The 21,710-nt window shown below is 42.1% G+C and overlaps 1 protein-coding gene across 4 annotated transcripts in view; it reads right to left on the reverse strand.

Moving 5' to 3' along the window:
• si:ch211-15d5.11 (nuclear receptor coactivator 7) overlaps window positions 1-21,710 on the reverse strand; it is a 104,303-nt gene that overhangs the window by 42,749 nt on the left and 39,844 nt on the right. For all 4 annotated transcript variants that reach the window (XM_059949277.1, XM_059949275.1, XM_059949274.1 and 1 more), the window contains exons 8-9: window positions 21,102-21,286; window positions 13,483-14,252 (exon numbers count right to left, since the gene is read on the reverse strand). In XM_059949277.1, coding sequence (XP_059805260.1) covers window positions 13,483-14,252; window positions 21,102-21,286 — 955 coding nt within the window. The remainder of the gene's footprint in view (window positions 1-13,482; window positions 14,253-21,101; window positions 21,287-21,710) is intronic.

Below are 21,710 nucleotides of genomic sequence, written 5' to 3' on the forward strand. Positions count from 1 at the left end.
GGTGACTTGATAGTAAGAGGCATGGAGAAGACAGCCAATGAGTTTTCCCAGGGCAGGAATGTCTAACGGACATACTTTTAAGGTGATTCAAAGGTTCAATGGTTCAATTTAGTATCAGAATGTATACAGTATACAACCTGAAATTCTTACTCTTCACAGACCTCCTCAAAACAGAAAACCCCAAAGAATGAATGACAGAAATACGTTAGAACCACAAAGTGTCCTTCCCCCTTCCATGCAGCAGCACTCCACTCCCCCACTTGTTCCACCAAAAAGCATCAGCCCACCCACCAGCCACTGTGCAAAAATACCAAGCCCCCAGAGACCTTGGTCTAGAGTCCTTCAAAAACTACAGTCCATCCCAGCACTTCAGCATCTCAACAGGCTCTCTCTCTCTAATGAGGGGGGAGATTTATTGCTCCTGCTACAGCAAGAGGGGAGGCTAACAGATCACTGTTTCAGTGTTACAGTCTGCAGCGTCACTTATTTTGGGACCATGACTCAAGAATCCGATGAATGGAGGAAAGTTTGGTGGGGGGTATCAGAGGTGGTTTTTGTGGTTGAGGCAGATAGATTAGGGAAATTTAAGATGGGCACACACATGAAAGAAAAATGGGAGGGAAGGGTTAGATTGACATGGAGTAGGTTAAAATGTCAGCACAACATGTACTATTAACATTCTATCATCAGTGTTCAGTGGAGGTGAGCTCTGTTCTGTGCCCTTTCCCTTTCGCCTTGTGCTTGCATCACACTTCAGTATGTCCCTTGGTACATCCTCCTGCATCTTTGTACGTGCCAGTCAGCGACATTTGGTTGTGGACAGCTCCCTGCACTGGAAGACCAGCAAGTCTCAACGTAGAGTTCATTCAGCTGACGATCTGCTAGCTGGAGATAATGTTTTACTTGGTGTACATCCCTAGGGTCAACCTACCCTGCATCTGAGCCCTGTGTTTGTGTACTGCTTGGGATGAATCCCAAAAAAGATAATACATTTGCAAGCCACCCATACAGATTATTTCACTAAGTGCGTGGTAGACATAGTCAACTCTTAATCACATGATGGTGGACTAGGACATGAACCTAGAGACCTGTTTAGAGATACAACATGGTAACAGGTCCTTCCTGCCCAACAAGCTCGTGGTGCCCAAATACACCCAAGTGACTAATTAATCTTTAATCCATACATCTTTGGGATGTAGGAAGAAACCAGAGCACCCGGAGGAAACCGACACAGTCATGGGGTGAATCCCGCCAGCGGTGGGAATTGAACCCAGGTCACTGTCACCGTAAAGCTAGGCTGCAGTGCCACCCCACGGGCACTCAGTGGTCAAGTTTCTCTTTGTGCTCAGATTTTATTAAGGGTCCTATCTTTTGAGTAAAATTTTAAACTGAACACTCCCTCACATAGATCTAAATGATTAAAGGACAATACTTCATGAAAGAACATGACGTTCTCTACCATCCTGGGCAATATCTACCATTCAGTCTGTATTATTAAGAAATACAATATAGGTTTTTCAAAGTTTTGTTCATGGTAGCTTCTTACATTAAGGGGAACATGAGGGGAAACTTCTTCAGTCAGAGGGTCTAGATAATGTGGAACGTGCTGCCAATGTAAGTGGCGCATGCAAGCTTGATTTCAATGTTTAACAGAAGTCTGGATAGGTACATTGATGGGAGGGCTATGAAGGGCTATGGTTGCCGGTTAAATGGAAGTAGGCAGTTTCAATAGTTCAGCATGAACCAGATGGGCCGAAGAACCTGTTTCTGTGCTGTACTTTTCTATGACTCTATTAAAAGGTACTGAGGTTTGAAAGAAGCTAAAAAAAAAGTTTTCCTTAAATAATGTTTTGGATTCATAGGTTCCTATCAAACATAAATAATAAACAATACTTCACCATTAAATAATATTCTGCCAAATGGATTCAAGTATTGTGGGTCAAAAGGAAGACTGCCTCCTTTTTGGGAGGGCAGAGGACCTTTTCTGTTAGCAAAACCAAAAGACTGACGATATAAAAGTCTGGAATGTCATATTGATCTGGCTCAGAGAAGGAAATCTGCCTTCCTTGTCTGCTGTCAGAGCCACCAATATATGACTCTTAATAGCCTCACATGTTCAGGGGCAACTAGATTTGAAAAAACATTTCCAGTGAAATTTGTACAATTAACCAATAAATTAACAAAAGCCCAGGACTGAATTGAACTCTAAAATTAGAAATAGTTCATCAATATATTGCGTATACGAGAGGCAATTTCACCATTTTAACCCTGGTACTGGAGAACCATTGTCCAAGACTGGACACAATCAGTGTCCTTGCCAATTTGAAAGATACAATTCAACCTAATCTCACAATCAATTGAGATACTGTCAGGATTTAACCTTGCAAGTTCTATTTAGTAGTTGCATAGCAAACAGTGCTGACACACACTCAAAAGATGATGGCTTAGCTTTCTGACTTGTTTGAGATAGCTAATATTGTACCAATGAAGCCACCTTGAATGTCTTCTTTCTCTAAGCATGCTCAAGAGGAATTTCTTTTGTTTAAGAACTGGATACTGATTTTTATCATGATTATTACCACACAGAAGATTACAACAGTAACTACGTCGTTAAAGTATTTAATTAGTTATAAAAGACCACACCCTCTCTTCTCTCTCTTTCTCTCAATGGTAGGGAGAGTTTGCTGCTGATTCTGGAGTTGGAGAATCTTGGAATAAAAAGCAATGCAGCAGACTGTAACATCATAACAGTGATTGTCAGTTTCCCTTTTGCTGTGAAATGGGTGACATCTCTCTGTCCCTCATTAGTGAGAGAGAGCACGTGGCATGTCAAAGCGTTGGGCATACTATAGTTTTTATGGTCTCACTTTGAGTGCTTTGCTGTTGGTGGGTGGTGAGTGTTGACTCTTTTTACTGAAGTGGGTGGGAGGAGGGGGAGAGTAATGTGCTGCTAGCGTGAGGAGGGGGAGAGGAAGCTTTAGGGTTCTAATGTTTTTTCTGGTGTTCATTCTTTTGGAGTTCTGTGTTTCGTGGATGTCTGTGAAGACTAAATATTTCAGGCTGTATATTGTATACATTCTCTGATAATAAATGGAACCATTTGATTTGAACCATTTGAAAATGCTTTGAGACATCATAGGGTTCTGAAAAGCAATATATAAATAACAATTCTTTAATTTACTTTGAATTCATTAATGTGTTTAGACAAATTTCATATAATTTCCATCTTGACAATATTTTAGTTTGGATTTGGACAAATTGGCATCCATAAACCATTTCTCTTATCTTGCTGACAGAGATTGATAAAAGTTGATTTGATTACAGTCAGACAATAATCAAAGAACCACACCCATATCAGACATTCTGTCTTCCATGCACCCCCCCCCCTCCCCACTCCTGCCATCGGGCAGAAAATGCAAAATCCTGAAAGCACGTACCATCAGGCTCAAGAGCAGCTTCTATTCCTCTGTAATAAGACTACTGAATGGTCCCCTAGTACGATAAGTTAGACTCTTGACCTCGTAGTCTACCTAGTTAAGGCCTTACACCATATTGTCCAGCTGCACTGTACTCTTTCTATGGAGCAGCATGGTAACATTGTGGTTAGCACGGCACTTTACAGTAGAGGCAACACAGGTTTATTTCTCACCTCTGCCTGTAAAGAGTTTGTATGTTCTCCCTGTGAATGTGAGGGTTGCTTTGGGGTGCTCCAGTTTCCTCCCACAATCCGACGAAGCACCAGTTGGTAGGTTAACTTGTCATTGTATATTGCCCTGTGATTAGGCTAGAGTTAAATTGGGGGATTGTTGGGTGTTGCAGCTCGAAGGGCGGGGAGGACCTATTCCACACTGTATCTCAATAAATAAAGATAGATAAATAAATAAGTAGGCAAACAAATAAATAGATGAATAAATAAATAAATAAAATGACTTTTTATTCGGCATTTTGTTCTTGTCTTCCCTTGTACTACTCAATGCGCTATTGTAATGAAATGAGCTGTACAGATGGCATGCAAAACAAGTTCTTCTCTGTACCTTGGTACATGTGACAATAATAAACCAATTTAAGAGAAGTTAAATCAGTCATTTAAAAAAGTGAGTTCATGAACTCTAGTCCACTGGAATCAAAACATCAGGAACAATTTAGGATTACAGTTACAGCTGTGATAATTACACACTTCTGTCTCATGTTTGCTGAGCTTGCTTTCTAAATAGCAGCTACTACTTGTTAAGATCAAAAACAGATGTAACTAACAACTAACAGCTTGTTTAATTTTTGGTCATAAAATGGAAATCTGTCTTTGGTACTTAAAATGTAAATAAGACCAGTAATCAACTTGAAGTTATAAAAACACTCTATAGAACAGCTTTGCATTTTGCTTTATATTTGCTTTATATTTTGCAGACACTCTGTCTGAGAGAAAGCAGACGCTAGTCACGACACTTGCTTTATTACTGTGCAAGGACAGAGTATTAGGTTGTTTAACTTGGGGTCTTTCAAACAGACAAGCTGACTCTTAAGATGTTTAATTCAAGGAAGCTTGCAGAGCAGATAGATACTATAATTTAGCACATTAATAACTGACGCATTTATAGTTTGAAAGGTTTTTTTTGTGCTCAAGGAATGTGCTGTTATGTGTTTCACAGCATTAATTGTGAACTGTGAGCATTAAGCTAAGGTCTTCTTCTCCAAAAGATGCTTTTAGACTGTTTGTGTTAAAAAGATCACTAAGGAAAGACCATATGCATGTGAAATCACGCAAATGGGAGAAAAAGGATACAAATGTAGAGAGCAGTTTAAGCTTAAGCTTATTGAGAATGGGGTAAGGAACATCAAGAAGAAATGGGAAAGAAACACGGAATGAACTAGAATCCTTGCCTCCAGCTTTAGTTCTGTGATGGGTGATTTGTTGTCTGCATCTTTGGTATGTCATTTTAGTTTATAAGAGTGTGTTTTGGAAATCCTTTATCCTTTGAGATTAAGAAATCATTAATGACTTTGTGTTTTAGGAATACTTTGTGCTTTGTGTTTTAGGAAATGGTTTGTGTTTTAAAAATGGTTTGTGATTTGAAAATATTTACGATAGAGAAATCCTACAAGCTTTAAAAGTATTTTACGAATGTTATTTTGACATAATCACTCTCCTCCACCTAGTGGAACTTGTCCTCACTCTAAATAATTTCTTTTTTGGTTCCTCCCACTTCCTTCAAACAAAAGATGTAGCCATGGGCACTCACATGAGTTCCAGCTATGCCTGTCTTTTGGCTACGTGGAACAGTCGATGTAGAAAACATTGAAAATAAATGAACTGTGTATTAAGCTACTTTGATAGCTGGAAGTATCTTCTCCTTGGAGAGGGGACCAACTGCTCAATTTTTTGGCAGCTAAACTCACTATGGAGATTAAACAGGGAAGTAAACTAGTCTTTGACGATTGGGTAGTTACAATATTATCTTCCTTTACTGAGAGTATTCATGGCAATTTATATCTGATAGGGCTTAAAGTCTTCATTTGGGTTTAGAACTTTGTAGTCAGCAAACCCAATACCATCATGCAACTGGAGATGAAACAGAAATAAAATCAATGAAGGACTAAAAAGGTAAAATTCAACAATTAAAACCATCTCTTGATGATGGATTAAGCTGTCTTTAGTAGAGTACATTTAGTGTGATTCAGAGCTGTATTCTATTGATGGGTTTAAATGAGATTGTCTATCTCTATTGAACAATGCAGTAAGGTGTTTGCTGTTTGCTTGTATTTATCTTTCGTGTAACATTATGACTTGCTGACGTCACTATTACAAAGCTGTAGAAAATACCAAAGAACTTCTATGGATGTCTTAAGACCATGGACTAAAAGAAAATGGGACTAGATTATTGGCTATTCGATGAACAAATTCTGATTCAGGTGAATCTATGGATTACAACCTGTCAGTAGACACTGATACATCAGGGAGCTTGAGTAGAGAGGAAGCTTCAGTGATTGGTGCCTGATTCATTCTCCTGGTTGAGGCTGGCATTAACACACACACACACACACACACACACACACACACACACACACACACACATACACACACACACACACACGCACACACACACACACGCACGCACACACACACGCACGCACACACACACACACGCACACACACACTCACGCACACACACGCAGTCACACACACGCACACTCACACGCATGCACGCACTCACTCACGCGCACACACACACACACACAAACGCATGCACGCACACACTCACACACACGCACACACACATGCACGCACGCACTCACACACGCACACACACGCACGCGCGCACACACACTCACGCACACGCACACTCACGCACACGCACACACACGCAGGCGCGCACACACGCGCGCGCACACACACTCACGCACACACACTCACGCGCGCGCACACACGCACGCTCGCACACGTGCGCACACACACACACGCACGCACACACACACGCACACGTGCACACACACACACGCACGCACACGCACACATGTGCGCACACACATGCACGCACACACACGCACGCACACACACACGCACACACACGCACGCACACTCACACACACGCACAAACACACTTGCACACACACCACGCACACACACACGCACACGCGCACACACACGCACACACACACACACACGCTCACACACACGCGCAGACACACACACACGCACGCACACACACACACACACATGCACACACGCACACACACACACGCGCACAATGCTCACAATGCTGGGGGAAGTCAGCAGATCAGGCAGCATCTATGGAAATTAATAAACAGTCAACATCTCGAGATGAGACTCTTCTCCAGGACTGGAAAGGAAGGGGGGAAAGATGCCAGAATAAGAAGGTGGGGAGAGGGGAAGGAGCATAGCTAGAAGGTGATAGGTGAAGCCAGGTGGGTGTGAAAGGTCAGGGGCTGGAGAGGAAGGAATCTGCTTGGAAAGAAGAGTGGCCCATAGGAGAAAGGAAAGGAGGAGGGGACACAGGGGGAGGTGATAGACAGGTGAGAAGAGATAAGAGGCCAAAGTGGGGAATAGAAGAGGGGAGGGAAAGGGATTTTTTTACTGGAAGCAGAAATTGATAATCATGCCATCAGGTTGGAGGCTACCCATGCAGAATATGAAGTGCTGTTCCTCCACCCTGAGGATAACTTCATTGTGGCACAAGAGGAGCCCATGGACCGTTTGGCCACAGTGAAGTTCCAATTTTGGCAGATGGAATTGAGTTGCTCAACTCAGTCCCCCAATTTTCGACGGGTCTCACCAATGTAGAGACATCTGGAGCACCAGACACAATAGACGACCTCAGCAGATTTGCAGGTGAAATGTTGCCTCACCTAGAACTGTTTGGGGACCTGAATGGAGGCGAGGGAGGAGATGAATGAGTGGTTCTAGCCCTTTGGTCACTTGCAAAGATAAGTGTCAGAAGGGACAAATGGACAAGGGAAACACAGAAGCAGCCATCCCTGCAGAAAGTTTGGGGGGGTTGTGGTTGGATGGTAAAGGTATATTTGGTGGTAGGAGCATTTTTGGAGAGGGCCAGAGTTGTGGAGAATGACGTGTTGGTTGTGGAAGCTCATGGGGTGGTAGGTAAGGACAAGAGGAACCCTGTCACTGTTAAGAAGGTGGAAGAAGGGGTGAGCACGGATGTTCGCGAAATGGAGGAGATGCAGGTGAGGGCAGTATCAATAGTGGAGGAAGGAAAACTCTGTTCTTTGAAGAACGAGGAGATCTCTGATGTCCTGGAAAGGAAAGTCACATCCTGGGAACAGATGCGGAAGACATGAAGGAACTGAGAAACAAGAATAGTGTGAGAATGGGAATTTACTATCCAGCAGATCAGGGTAAGCTGTAACAAATTATAGAATTCTTGATTCAGACAATGAGGCTTTGTTTATTGATCCACAGGACTAATAAACATTCAACTCTAATTGGCCATGAATAGATGAGGTAGTTAAGAGTCAATCTGCTCATTGGGTCTGGAGTCACATACAGAACACATAAAGATGACAGATTTTCTTCCCAGAAACCAGATTTCTGTGGCACTCCAGTTGTTGCTAAATTTAATTTCAGATATATTTAATGAATTAAATTTAATTTAGAATTTCCCATTTCCCATGGTAGGATTCAAACTTGCATCATTTGAAAAATAATTCAGCATTACTGGTTGCTGGTCTTGTACTTAATAAATTGCTTTTACTATCGAAAAGCAAAAAGAAATACCCAAAATATCATTCCTATTTTCAGAAGAATGTTAACACTTTATTCACATTTTCTTGAATGACAATCAATTTTCTATGATTTCTGTTGACCGTTTAAAATTCAGCTGTCCACTTGTAATGTTTTCTTTATTTATTGAGATATAGCATAGACCTTTCTGCCCTTCAAGCCGTGCGCTGCCCAGCAATTCCCCTATTTAACACTCCCCTAATCACGAGACTATTTACAATGACCAATTAACCGACCAACTGGTACTTCTTTGGACTGTGGGAGGAAACCAGAGCACCTGGAGGAAACCCATGTGGTCATGGGGGAGAACATAAAACTTCTGACAGCAGTCACAGGAACTGAACCCAGGTTGCTGGTACTGTAAGGCATTATGTTAACTGCAATAATGCTACCATGTCATTGTAAAAGTGTGTACTAATGTCAAATAGTTCTTGCTGTGTAACTAATCCATTGGAAGATACTCTGACCAGAAATTCAGTTTCAAGTGAATGCTATTGATACCCTTCTGTTAGCATTTAGAATTATTATTCGAGATAAAGTCTTAAAGAATTTTTTCTTTGTGTACTCCTATGCCCAAAGTTACTGATTAAGTGTTCTGACTGATTATAAAACAGTGGATTGGAACAGAAACTTTAGAACGCAGCAATCTCCTGCAGTAACTGTGTTAGCTGAAGCACTGAAATTTTGGTAGGTTAGATATCAATGTTGCTTCTTTCATTCCTGTTCCTGATAAGTTGCCAATGTCAGATCAAACTGGTTTCACGGATAGAAGAATGGGAAGGTCCTGTTTTGATCTTTGGTCAGTGCTGAGTTCGCTGATTGCAGCTGAGTACAGCCATACAGTCACAATAACTGGATACTTGCCTCCTGAGTTAGCAATATCTCCCCTGGTTCTTGCTCCAAGTTGATGCCAGTTACATCCAGTGCTATGTCACCAAAGACTCTAGCTGGAAAATATGAATGGAATCATGTGCGGTGATAGTGGTTTTTGTGGGCAAGTGGAGACTTATGTGGCTTCACCATTTGAGCAAGGAGGCTGCTTAACTAGCAAGGTGGCAGGTTGGAGATGCGTCTCGTCCAAAGGAGGTATAACGCACTTCTTCTCTCTGTTAGCCTCCAGGTCACCCTTTAGCAAGGTGCGTCAACTGCATTCCACACCTCACCGATCAGGGTCTTGTGAAACTACGGGAGCAGCTGGTGGTCGTATAAGCAGCTGGTACATATCACCAGTCCTGGTTATTCAACCACTGATGCCAAGCTGACAATCTCTGAAGAGTATTGATAATGGTTGGGGTTGCCCGTCTTGTAAAGACAACGTCCAGAAGATGACAATGGCGAACCACTTCTGCAGAAAATATGGCAAAAACAATCACAGTCATGGAAAGCTCAGGATTGCTCATGTCATGCGACACGGCACATAATGAATGAACGAACTGAACTAGCAAAAGGTGGAATATTTAATATGGAAAGGGACAATGAAATAAAGTAAAACAGAGTAATAGAAACTTACGTATGACACAGACAGCCATTTGACTTCCATCTCAATGATGGGCAGGCACAACCTAGCTTCCAGCTGTTAATCTGTGTGTTTTTGGAAAATATTGAATGAAACCTATCGAATGTTGAAAGGACTCAGTAGAGTTGATGTGGAGAGGATGTTTCCTGTGGAGAGGCTGCTTAGGACTGGAAGGCACAGCCTCAGATAGAGGGTTGTCCTTTTAGAACGGAGATGAAGAGGAATTTCTTTAGCCAGAGGGTGGTGAATCTGTGGAATTCATTGCCAGAAGCAACTGTGGAGGCCAAGTCATTGGTTATATTTAAGGCAGAGGTTGAAAGATTCTTGGTTAGTCAAGGCATGAAGAGTGACGGGAAGAAGACAGGAGATTGGGGCTGAGAGGGAAATGGAGCAGCCTTGATGAAATGGCGGAGCAGATTCAATGGACAAATGATCTAATTCTGCTCCTATATCTTATAATTTTATGGTAACTCAAACTCACGGTTCTTTTCAATTTTCCAACTGGCATAATGCTGCACACTTGATTTTTCCTTTTTAAGTAATATCTAAAGTCTTAACGCCATCAATGAGATGGGGAACAAAAGGTTCTTAAATGGCTGTTTCTTTCAACTTCCTGGTAATGAAGGGAGACCGCACTAGCCTCTTTATCTCAGTAAGTTCTAGGTGACTTCACCTGGTAAGTAAGAAACTTGGTAAGCCTCTGAGCAAAAATTAATTACTCCAAGCTATTCCTGCTCATTGCATCCTTCCCTCCCAGATTCTCACATTCCAGACTTTCAAGAGAAGGCTGCTACTAACAACACCTTATACTCTATCTGGGTAGCCTCCAACTTGAAGGCATGAATATCAAGTTCTTCTTCCGGTAAAAAAAAACTCCCTCTTCTTCTATTCCCCAGTCTGGCCTCTTACCTCTTCTCACCTGCCTATCACCTCCCCCTTGTATCTCTCCTCCTCCCCTTTCCCTTCTCTCCTGTCAGATTCCTTCCTCTCCAGACCTTTACCTTTCCCACCTACCTGGCTTCACCTATCACCTTCCCCTCCACCTACCTTTTCATTCTGGCGTCTTCCCCCTTCCTTTTCAGTCCTGAGGAAGGGTCTCAGCTCAAAACATCAACTGTTTATTCATTTTCATAGATGCTGCCTGACCTGCTGAGTTCTGTCAGCATTTGTATGTGTTATTAAAATTTTACTTTGAGTTCCTTTTGACTGTTACCCACTGAGGGGATGTGAGCTTTGCTTGCAAGGATCATTTACTGTTCATTCCTATTTGTCCCTACATAAATATTAAAATAAAATGAGTAAAATAAAAATTAACCTTTCCCACTAATTGAGGTTTTTATTTTTTTATTCAGAGATACATCACAGCACTGTAACAGGCCTTTCCACCCAACGAGCCCACACTGCTCAGTTACACCCATGTAACTAATTAGCCTACTAATCAGTGCACCTTTGGACTGTGGGAGGTAAGACCGGTTCACCCGGAGGAAACCCACGTAGTTATGGGGAGAAGGTACAAACTCTTTAAATACAGTGGCATGCATTGAACCCCGATCACTGGCACTAAAAGGTGCTACACTAACCACGACACTACTGTACTGGCTTACTTGTAACCAAGTTCTGATCTGCGGCTGGATGCCTTCTCCCAATAAGGAAGTTATAACTTCTATGCGCATCCCTGAAACTGTAACATTTTATGAGAGGCAGAATCTTTACTTTACTTTATTGTCACCAAACAATTGATTCTAGAGCGTACAATCATCACAGCGATATTTGATTCTGCGCTTCGCGCTCCCTGAGTACAAATCTAAGTAAATATAATAAAAATTTAAATTGTAAATCATAATTAGAAAATAGAAAAGGTGAAGTAAGGTAGTGCAAAAAAAAACCGAGAGACAGGTCCGTTCAGCAGTCTTATCACAGTTGAAGGCTAGAGCTGCGGCTTTTAGGTCCGGAGGTACAAGTTGCTACGTGGAATCCAGGCGTGAACTCCTGAAAGTCATTAAGGGCGCCAAGAGGCAATATTGAGCCAAGTTGGAAGCCCAGGCCAACCAGAGGGATGCCAGTAGACTATGGCAGGGTCTAAATGAGATCGCTGGTGATATTAATCTGAATTAATATCACCAGCATATGTCATAAAATTTGTTGTTATGCAGCAGCAGTACATTGCAATACATAATAAAAATGGTATAGTATAGATAGATAGATAGATACACACATATATGTATACATATACATAGATATATATATTTATTAAAAGCAGTCAAATTAATTAAGTAGTGCAGAAAGATTAAAAAAAGAAAAGTAGTGAGGTAGTGTCCATAGGTTCAATGTCCATTCAGAAATTTGATGGCAGAGGGCAAGAAGTTGTTCCTAAATCATTGAATATGTGCCTTCAGGCTCCTATACTCCCTCTCTGATGGCAGTAATGAGAACAGGGCATGTTCTGGGTGATGTGGATCCTTAATGATGGATGTTGCCTTTTTGAGGCATCACTGCTTGAAGACGTCCTGGATACTATGGAGGCTAGTGCCTGTGATGGAGCTGACGGAGTTCACAACTTTCTGCAGTTATTTCGATCCTGTGCAGTTGCTGCACCGCCCCCCCATAGAAGACGGTGATGAAGCCAGTTAGAATGCTCTCCACAGTATTCTGCATTCTATCATTGTTTTCCCTTGTAACACCTCCACCTCAATGCATTATTTTCATGAAATGATCCTTATGGATTCATTGCAAAACATAATCTTCACTGTACCTCAGTTCATGCTGCTCTGCATGGACAGTCCCATGCCCGGCTGTGACAGGAGAAGGTTGGACAGAGGGCTTGCTACCCCATGCCATTAATACACACAAAAATGCCAACAGACGCTCCAAGGAGCTCATCCCTAGGAGAGGAAGAATCTTCGCCTAGAAGATGTGTGGTGACAACTGCTAGCCCATAAAAATACAGGACCAATCAACCTTCTACCATCCTTCTACCATCCAGGCTGGCCTAGGACTCTGGTGAGCTGCTGTCAGTGGCCTAAAGGGGTGACATGTTTAACTAACTAAGTACCTGTAACAGTAATAAATTTATTTACCATGAGATCTCAATTCCTATAGTCTGTGAACAGCGTTTGGGAAAAAGTCCTGGGAGCTAAGTTACAGCCTTCTCTCAGCTTAGAAGTGTTTGGAAAGGATTTATTCCACAAGTAAACACCTCCAAGAGGACCACAACCTTGTTGTGATTTGGAGGCTTGCGGGCCTTAATGAGCAGGGAGAGCTGTGTTGGCTGGAGCCAGGGCCATGTGCTCTGGCTCTTGGTCGGGTCACACATACCTCTCCCGGCATACCAACAGGTCAAAGGGTTGAGGCCAGACTTAGAGTGGTCCTCCAGATCTTCAGGTTCAGGAGTTCAGTCAAGGCTAACAGCCCTGACAGGTAGAACAAAATTGTTATGGAAACAGCAATGAAGAATCCTTCTACATCTGAGTGTGACGGTATTCGCGAGTCTCCACCCGGGACTTGCATGACTGACAGCGGTGAAAACTGAGCCACTGACATGATGAAGGAAGCCCTGAACACCATCAGAGATGGAGGACCTTCATTGCTGCCCAAAACGCCAGCGGTGTAACGGGCAGTAAGTACAAATGAACAAACCTGGGAGAAAAATACAAAGATGGAAAAATGAAGGTGGTGTAAAAAACTGCTGAAAACAGTAACAATTATCACCTACCTTGTTGGAATCCATGTTTCCTCGTCAACGTGGCCAATGCATCATTTGAGTTAATACCTTGTTTATTACATAATCCACATGGATCAACTTTGGCTTTGTCTATGGGAGAACAAGCTTCTTCGGGCTTCAAGCTTGACATTCCAGTATAAAGCCTTTTCTCTCCTGCTGTCTCCACCACAGACCACAGATATTTACACCCTTGATCTGACAGATTTATCTCGCAGAACGATGCAGTATTATCATCTGTATTGTTGAGTGAATCACAGAGCATCTCTCCCTTATTTTGCTTACACAACTGCCCCTCTGTCAGCATCTGGGATAAATAATGGTTGCCACCAGGATTTGCCTCTTGTTCCAATATTCGTTCTCTTGTAACCTTTTCAGAATAATCGCACCGTTTGCTCCCCGATATAGAACTTTTCCCTCTGTATTTTACTTTGTTTGTGAAGGGAACTGTACCTTCGTTCTCAGCTTTGTCATTTTCTTTCAGGTCCAAGCACGTTACATTCTCCCGTAATTCCGTCACCTCATTGCACGGTTTCATATTAACCTGACAAACAGAATCTAGACAGGAGTAGGGGATGCCAGAAAGTTTTGTTAAAGTTTTAGATTGTTGGTCGGTGGAAAATAAATCCGTTTCTTTGATCCCTGCACGCCGTGATTTGCCTTTGATCTGAGCTGCTGTAAGGATATGAGGTTTATCCTTTTGGCTGGAGTTTGCAGGTCTTCTTCCTGTCTGTTGTACTTTACTTTGGATAGGAACTTCTCTTCTATAAGAGAAACAGAGAAAGACTATAAGATACAGGAGCAAAATTATGCCATTTGGCCCATTGAGTCTGCTCCACCATTTCATCATGGCTGATTCATTTTCCCTCTCAGACCCAATCTCCTGCCTTCTCCCCGTATCCCTTCATTCCCTGACTGATCAAGAATCTATCAGCCTCTGCCTTAAATACACCCAATGATGTGGCCTCCACAGTCAGCTGTGGCACTGAATTCCTCAGATTTACCACTCTCTGACAAAAAGAAAGAACCTTTATGTCCCTTCAGGCAAAGCAAGGTAAAGTTATTTAATGTGGAGTTTAACGGTTAAGTCACAGCCTACCAAGTACACTCACTGGAAACATTATTAGGTACAAGAGTGGAGCCTGGTGTGGCCTTCTGCTGCTGTAGCCTATCTACTTCAAGATTTGCTGTGATGTACATTCAGAGATGCTTTTCTGCACAGCACTGTTGGAAAGCATGGTTACTTGAGTTATTGTTGCCTTCCTGTCAGCTTAAATCAGTCTGGCCATTCTCCTCTGACCTCTCATTAACAAGGCATTTTCACTCTCAGAACTACCGCTTACTGGAATTTTTTTTGGTTTTTGCATCATTCTTTGTAAGCTCTAGACACTGTTGTGCATGAAAATCTTATATTTATGCATTAAATTGCTGCCACATGATTGGCTGATTAGATATTTGCATGAGCAAAGTGTACAGGTTACTTAATAAAATGGCCACTGAGTGTACATTAGAATGAATTTAAATTTCATTCCTTACCTATTCTTAATAATAAGAACCACAACTCTGACTTGCAGTTTACTCTGGCCATGTTTTGCTTTAAGGTTGCTCAAGAAACCTTGTATGCTGAGACAGATTGGTAATTGTCAGTTATGGTGGCTATATACTTCAGATTAGGGTGTCCATGGAGGGATAGCACCTCTGGTGAAGGGGCTTGTCATGTCCATTCTAGGGCAGCTCACTCACCTTTGGACCCCACCGGACACTCAGTTGTCACCTGTGGATCCAAGTAGCTGTTTGCATGCGGCCACACCTCGGTACATAGCTTCGACAGGCGGGCTAAACCAGTGAGTGTAGCTAGTGGCCTCGTACGCTGGTGAGATAGGGACATGCCTGTCCCAGCATGTGAAGCCAGCTCCAGTGGACTGGGTGGATGAGATCCACAGTGAGATCCAACGGCCAGAAAGGCAGTTTTGCAACACTCCGTGGAGAACAAAAGGGCAGAACAAGGCGCAGAAGACGTCATGGTCACCCACTGCAACCAAGGAAGACCCTAGTTTGTGATGCTTGTTCATACCACTGGAGCAGACTTCTGAGGTTGAGAGAGAAGAACTGCTCCAGTACAATGGCTTTTTCACTTTAAAAACTCTCTCACGCAGGTTTCCTGTCATTGCTGGAAATGATGGATATCCACCAAACCTCAGGATTTTATCACTGATTAGATTTCAATGGCTGCAGACTGTTTCCAAACACTTGGGAAACTTACCAGGAGCAGAAACAGCAGCAACAGCAGGTGATTGCCCAATAAACACCAGGAGCATTGTGCTGAATCTTTACCAGCGCAATCCAAAATTAACTGCAAGCACTGCTCACTTCCTGGTATGTCCTCAGCTCCATACATATAGTATATCCATCCAAGTTAAAAACATTATTTTGGATGTTCACAGGTTCTGGGGTCTCCTCTGTGATGGATGTAGGAGGTCTGCAGAAAGTAATTTTGCCAGCTCTGGACATGTTTCTTCTCTAACAATTGACTCTGCTCTCCTCCACTGATCGATATGTCATCTCCATCAGGCTCAACCTGCACTGTGTAGGAGAGTGGTCCAGTTCTGACCTTAATCTTTCCAAGTACCCACTTTTGGTCAGCCCTGTAGTCCCAGACAAGGACTAATCATTCAGGAATGAAGCATCAAACCTCCTTGTTTGAGGAGCCCTCAATTTGTCTCAGCTGTTTGTCCTGCAGACTGCTTTGGAGATTGCGCTTGAGGAGATCCAAAGTGTGAATGCGAGGGATGGCCCAGGAACGGCACAGCTGGCAGGTTGTTGGCTGTGGAGTGTGTTGCACTGCAATATGCAAGGAGGAACTTGGTGAGCTTCCACTTCAGGTAGTGTGTTCTTCTGAAATTGCTTGCAGTGAGTTCTTCAGATGCCAGACAAACCTTTTCACTAAGTCATTTGTAGCTGGGTGGCATGGTCCAGATGTAATATGTCTTATTCCATTCACATTTAGGGTTGACTGAAATTGTTCTGCAACCAACTCTGGTCCATTATTAGTGACTCAGTGTCCTAGAACACCAGTCCTTGATAAGAGGATTCCCAACATTTCAGCACTGTGCAAGGCTATAGTGGAGGCTATTTGGAATACTTCGGGCCAATTTGTAACTGCATCCACAACTATCAGGAAATTTGTGCCCAAGAATGGTCCAGCAAAACCCACATGAATCCTCTGCTAGGGCAATGCAGGCCATTCCCAGGGATGGAGAGGCACTGCTCTTGTCATCTTCTGGATGTGTTGGCAACCTGAATAGTATGTGGTAGGCTGCTCGATCTGCTGATCTATCCCAGGCCAGCAGACAAAGCTTCAAGCCAACACTTACATTTTGACCACACCTAGATGACTGGCTTGTAGCTTCTCCAACACTTTAGATCTCAGCTTGGATGATACAACAATTCCCAATTCCCACATATAGCAACTCCTGTCAAAGGCAAGTTCATTCCTGCACTGGTAAAAACGGGGAACTAGAATTTCAGCTGCACATTCCAGCAATTTTGGGTGGCCTGTAGACTTGAGACAGTGTAGGTCTTTTCTTGTTTCCCTTTCGATCATCTCTGCCGTAACAGGGAGACATTCAATTTGCATTAGGGAGAATACGTCAAGAGGAGTGTCCTCTTTTGAGAATTTTTCAGATATTTCCTTATCCAACAGTAAATGGGACAATCCATCAGCATTTCCACAATTAGATATCCTCTTGAATTTGATCTTGCATTTGAATCCTCCAAGAAAAAGAGTTAATCTCTGCGTCCGTGCTGCTGTCGTTAGTGGAACATCCTTCTGTGGACTAAAAATGGACACCAGTGGTTGATGATCGGTAATGAAGGTAACTCTCTCCCATATGGGTAGCGGTTGAAACATTTTACCCCCAAACCGGACTCAAGGCCTTTCTGTCAATATGCGTAATTTTTCCCTGCAACAGTACAGGAACGCGATGTAAAGGCTGTGTGGCGTTCACTTCCATCACTCATAGCATGTGACAAGTCTGCACCTATACCATAAGCTGCAAAGCTTCACTGGACGATATGAATCATAATGTGTGAGTACAGAATCTGATGTCACTGTTTCCCACGTATTTTGGAAAGATACCCAACATTGTTTTGTCCATTGTCATTTCTTCCTGAGCTGTAGTATTGAGTTCAAGGGGTGGCAGGAACTTGTTACAGTAATTGACAAATCCTAAAAAGGACTGCAGCTGTGACAAATCCTTTAGCCTTGAGGCATCCACTACTGCTCCAGTTTTCTCAGCACATCTGTGTAATTCTTGTGACCACAGTAAGTGATGATTGACTGAAAGGATTCACATTTGTCACATACTCTTCTATTCTGAACCTGTAATCTTCTATTCTTTTCAACACAGTCTTGAGGCTTTGGAGATGTTCCTTGACATCCTCACCGCTGACATTGATGTCATCCAGTTAACATTGTGTGCCTGGGCTGCCTAGACCATAATTCTCTGACAGAATGTAGGTGCAGAAACTACTCCAGAGGTAAGCCTATTATACTGATAAAGCCCTTTCTGAGAATTTATGGTGAGAAACACTTTGGGCCCTACTTTTATCTCCATTCAGCTAAGTCACTTTGCTGAAGTGTTTCCCTCCAGAAAAGTTTGCGAAGATATCTCTATGTCAGTAGAGGGTATTGATCTACTTTCAGCACTGAGTTGATGGCGACTTTAAAATCACCACAGATCCTGACAATCACATCCTTCTTGGCTACTTGGACCATGGGCTCCACACAAACTCGTCCATGGGCTCCTCTCAGTTTCCATGCAACCTTGCTCACTGGCTACTTTATCGTGGATTGTATTAGGAACCAGATGGGCTTTGTAAGACTTGTGTGTACCTTTCTTAATTTGCTTTCAGTTGACCCTATTGGAGGGATGTGGCATGCAAATGGTGGATGGATCTCTAATCAAGTTGTAGTTGTCTCAGCCAGTCGCGGTCCCACAAAGCTGACCCTCCTGTTTTTACCACATACAAGCCCCATGTGGTTTGTTGGCTGTTGTATATTAATGTTATGAATATCATTCCCACAGGAGTTCTCTTTTCTCCAGTATATTTCTTCGTTGGATATCTGCAGACTTCAGTTTAGTATCTTTGAAATGTTGTTCAGACTCATTTTGTGTAATGACTGAAACACCCAAGCCTGTGTCCAATTTCATCTTAATCAATTTGCCTTTCATTTTCTGGTGGAAGCCATTCTGCAGGTCTCTTGTTCAAGATTTTGTAAAAGTCTCAGGGCTACACAGTCCTCTGTCACTCTCATCATTATTGTATTTTTCATCAACAGCATGCAAGTTACTGCTCATTTTGAAACTGCAACTTGACTTTTTAATCTTTTTCTCTTCCTTGTGCAGCCCATTTATTTTTGCCTGCCCAACATGCTTTTTGCATCTGTCCTACTTTGTTGCATTTTCCGCAAACTTCACCTTTATTTCAGCATTGGTCTAGTATGTGTGAACCCCTGCTACAACGGTAACACAATTGCTTGGCCAGACTGGTTTTTGTTTAGTCAACATGTACAAACAAGCTGGATGAACTCAGCAGGTCAGGCAGCATCCGGGGCATCATTTTCAATGGATGCTGCCCGACCTGCTGAGTTCATCCAGCTTGTTTGTGCACGTTGATTTGGCCACAGCATCTGCAGTGTACCTTGTGGTTTTTGTTTAGACAATATTGTTCACACTCACCTTCATTCCTGACTGCAACTCAATTGCATCCCTGGCTGCTGTTTCCATTGATACAGTGATTTCAGCTGTACTTTTAAATGTGAGTTGTGCCTTATTTTTGTAGGTTTATATTTTTGAATGCTTTCTTGTAAGCTTTCACAAACTAATCAAATCAAACTAATTAAATCAAAGCATTGAGTACAGAAGTTGGGATGTAATGCTAAAGTTGTACAAGGCATTGGTAAGGCCAAATTTGGAATATTGTGTGCAGTTCTGGTCACCAAATTATAGGAAAGGTATCAATAAATTAGAGAGAGTGCAGAGACGATTTACTAGGATGTTACCTGGGTTTCAGCAATTAAGTTACAGAGAAAGGTTGAACAAGTTAGGTCTCTATTCATTGGAGCGTAGAAGGTTGAGGGGGGATTTGATCGAGGTATTTAAAATTTTGAGAGGGATAGATAGAGTTGACGTGAACAGGCTGTTTCCATTGAGAGTAGGGGAGATTCAAACTAGAGGACATGATTTGAGAGTTAGGCGGCAGAAGTTTAAGGGAAACACGAGGGGGTATTTCTTTACTCAAAGGGTGATAGCTGTGTGGAATGAGCTTCCTGTAGAAGTAGTAGAGGCCAGTTCAGTTGTGTCATTTAAGGTAAAATTGGATAGGTATATGGACAGGAAAGGAGTGGAGGGTTATGGGCTGAGTGCGGGTAGGTGGGACTAGGTGAGATTAAGGGTTCGGCACGGACTAGGAGGGCCAAGATGGCCTGTTTCCGTGCTGTGATTGTTATATGGTTATATGGTTATAATCGATCATTAAGCCCTGCACTGAACTTACAATGCTCGGACAATTTCTTCAACTCAGCCATGTAAGCTGAAAAGGACTCCCCTTTAAGAGAAAATCTGGAGATGCTGGAAATCCAAAGCAATACATGCAAAATGCTAGAGGAAAAACTGCAAAAAAACCCCTATCTTTTCTCTCTCTCTCTCCCCTCCCAAAGAAAAATATGTGGAGCTTCAATAGGTAGGTAGTTGTCTCGGGTTTTTTTTAAACTTTCTCATTGCCACTGTTATGATTTTAACTCAGAAACAGCTCAAAAGAAAATCACAGGAGCCCGGGATAACTTGCCTATGTAGTTTTTCTTTTGTGAAGTGCCTACATATGATGTGGTGGCATAATGACGTATGCCATTCACATACTTTTTACACATAACCCATTGTGAATTATGTAAATAAAGAATGCTTTATCAAACAGTATTTATAATATTACTTAAATGTTACTGAAGTACTAAATACACTACATTCTTCCCTGCTTAGCTATAAACTCCAACTCAATATTTAATGTATCTGAATTCAAATTTATAACATATTACTCAAGTCATATATACACAGTATACTCTATTATACAACTACTACATCAACATCGACAGCATAGTAAATTTTAAATTGTCCAATTTTGGCCTAAAAATTTAATTGCTGTGGAGGATATCTTACTCTTGTGGGATAACACTAGGGCGGGGGTCGCTACACGTGAGAACATTTCAGCTATTGCGCAGTGTGACCACAAGATGCACTGCTGGAAGGTGCTAAGTTTCCTTGACATATTCATGATTCATACATCCAGAAAGATTAGAGAAATTGATCTGGAGGTACAGTACACTGTTGCTCTTTCATCATGCTGGGTCATACTCCCACAATTCTGTACTGCGGGAGGCCTTTCACCACACAGTTAGTGGTGGTTCAGGATGACAGCTCACTCCTATTCGCAGAAAATTATGGATGCACAATAAAGGTTGTTCCTGCCAATGGTCCTTGTGCCCTGCAAGTGAATGGATGAAAATAACTTTAAATAAACACAACGGTTCCAATTGAGTGATTTTAAATCATACTCACAAGGGAGAAGATGTGGAGAGCTTCATTTGAGAGATGTCTTTGTGAGATTCAGCTGAAATAATTGATTGTGTGCTGCAGGAAAAGAAATAATCTTCACAGCCATTTTCAATGATCAGAGGATGGGACTTGTATGGGTCAAAAAAGATTTTTTTTGGAGTGACGTACAGGATTCCCATTACAACACCCTGCAAACAGATCACACAAGTGCGAACACAATGAGAGACAATTACTGACAAGTATCTCAGTATTTTGTTAAGGTATTCAAAACATTGTAGACTATAATATAAATCATTTATCTTTGACAGCTTGATACTAAAGTTCAAAGTAAATTTATCATCAATGTACTACATATATGTCACCATGTACAACCTTGAGATTAATTTTCTTGTGGGCACACTCAATAAATCCATAATAGAATAATAACCATAATAGAATCAATGAAGGACTGCACCAATCTGGGTGTCCAAAATACAGCACACTGTGCAAATACCAAAAATTATAATAATAAATAAATAAGCAAAAAATATCAAGAACATGAGATGAAGAGTCCTTGAAAGTGAGTCCATAGGTTGTTGGAACTTTTCAACGACAGGGCAGGTGAAGTTGAGT

The sequence above is a fragment of the Hypanus sabinus genome, chromosome 24 (assembly GCF_030144855.1).
Source record: "Hypanus sabinus isolate sHypSab1 chromosome 24, sHypSab1.hap1, whole genome shotgun sequence".
In the NCBI taxonomy this organism is placed as follows: domain Eukaryota; kingdom Metazoa; phylum Chordata; class Chondrichthyes; order Myliobatiformes; family Dasyatidae; genus Hypanus; species Hypanus sabinus.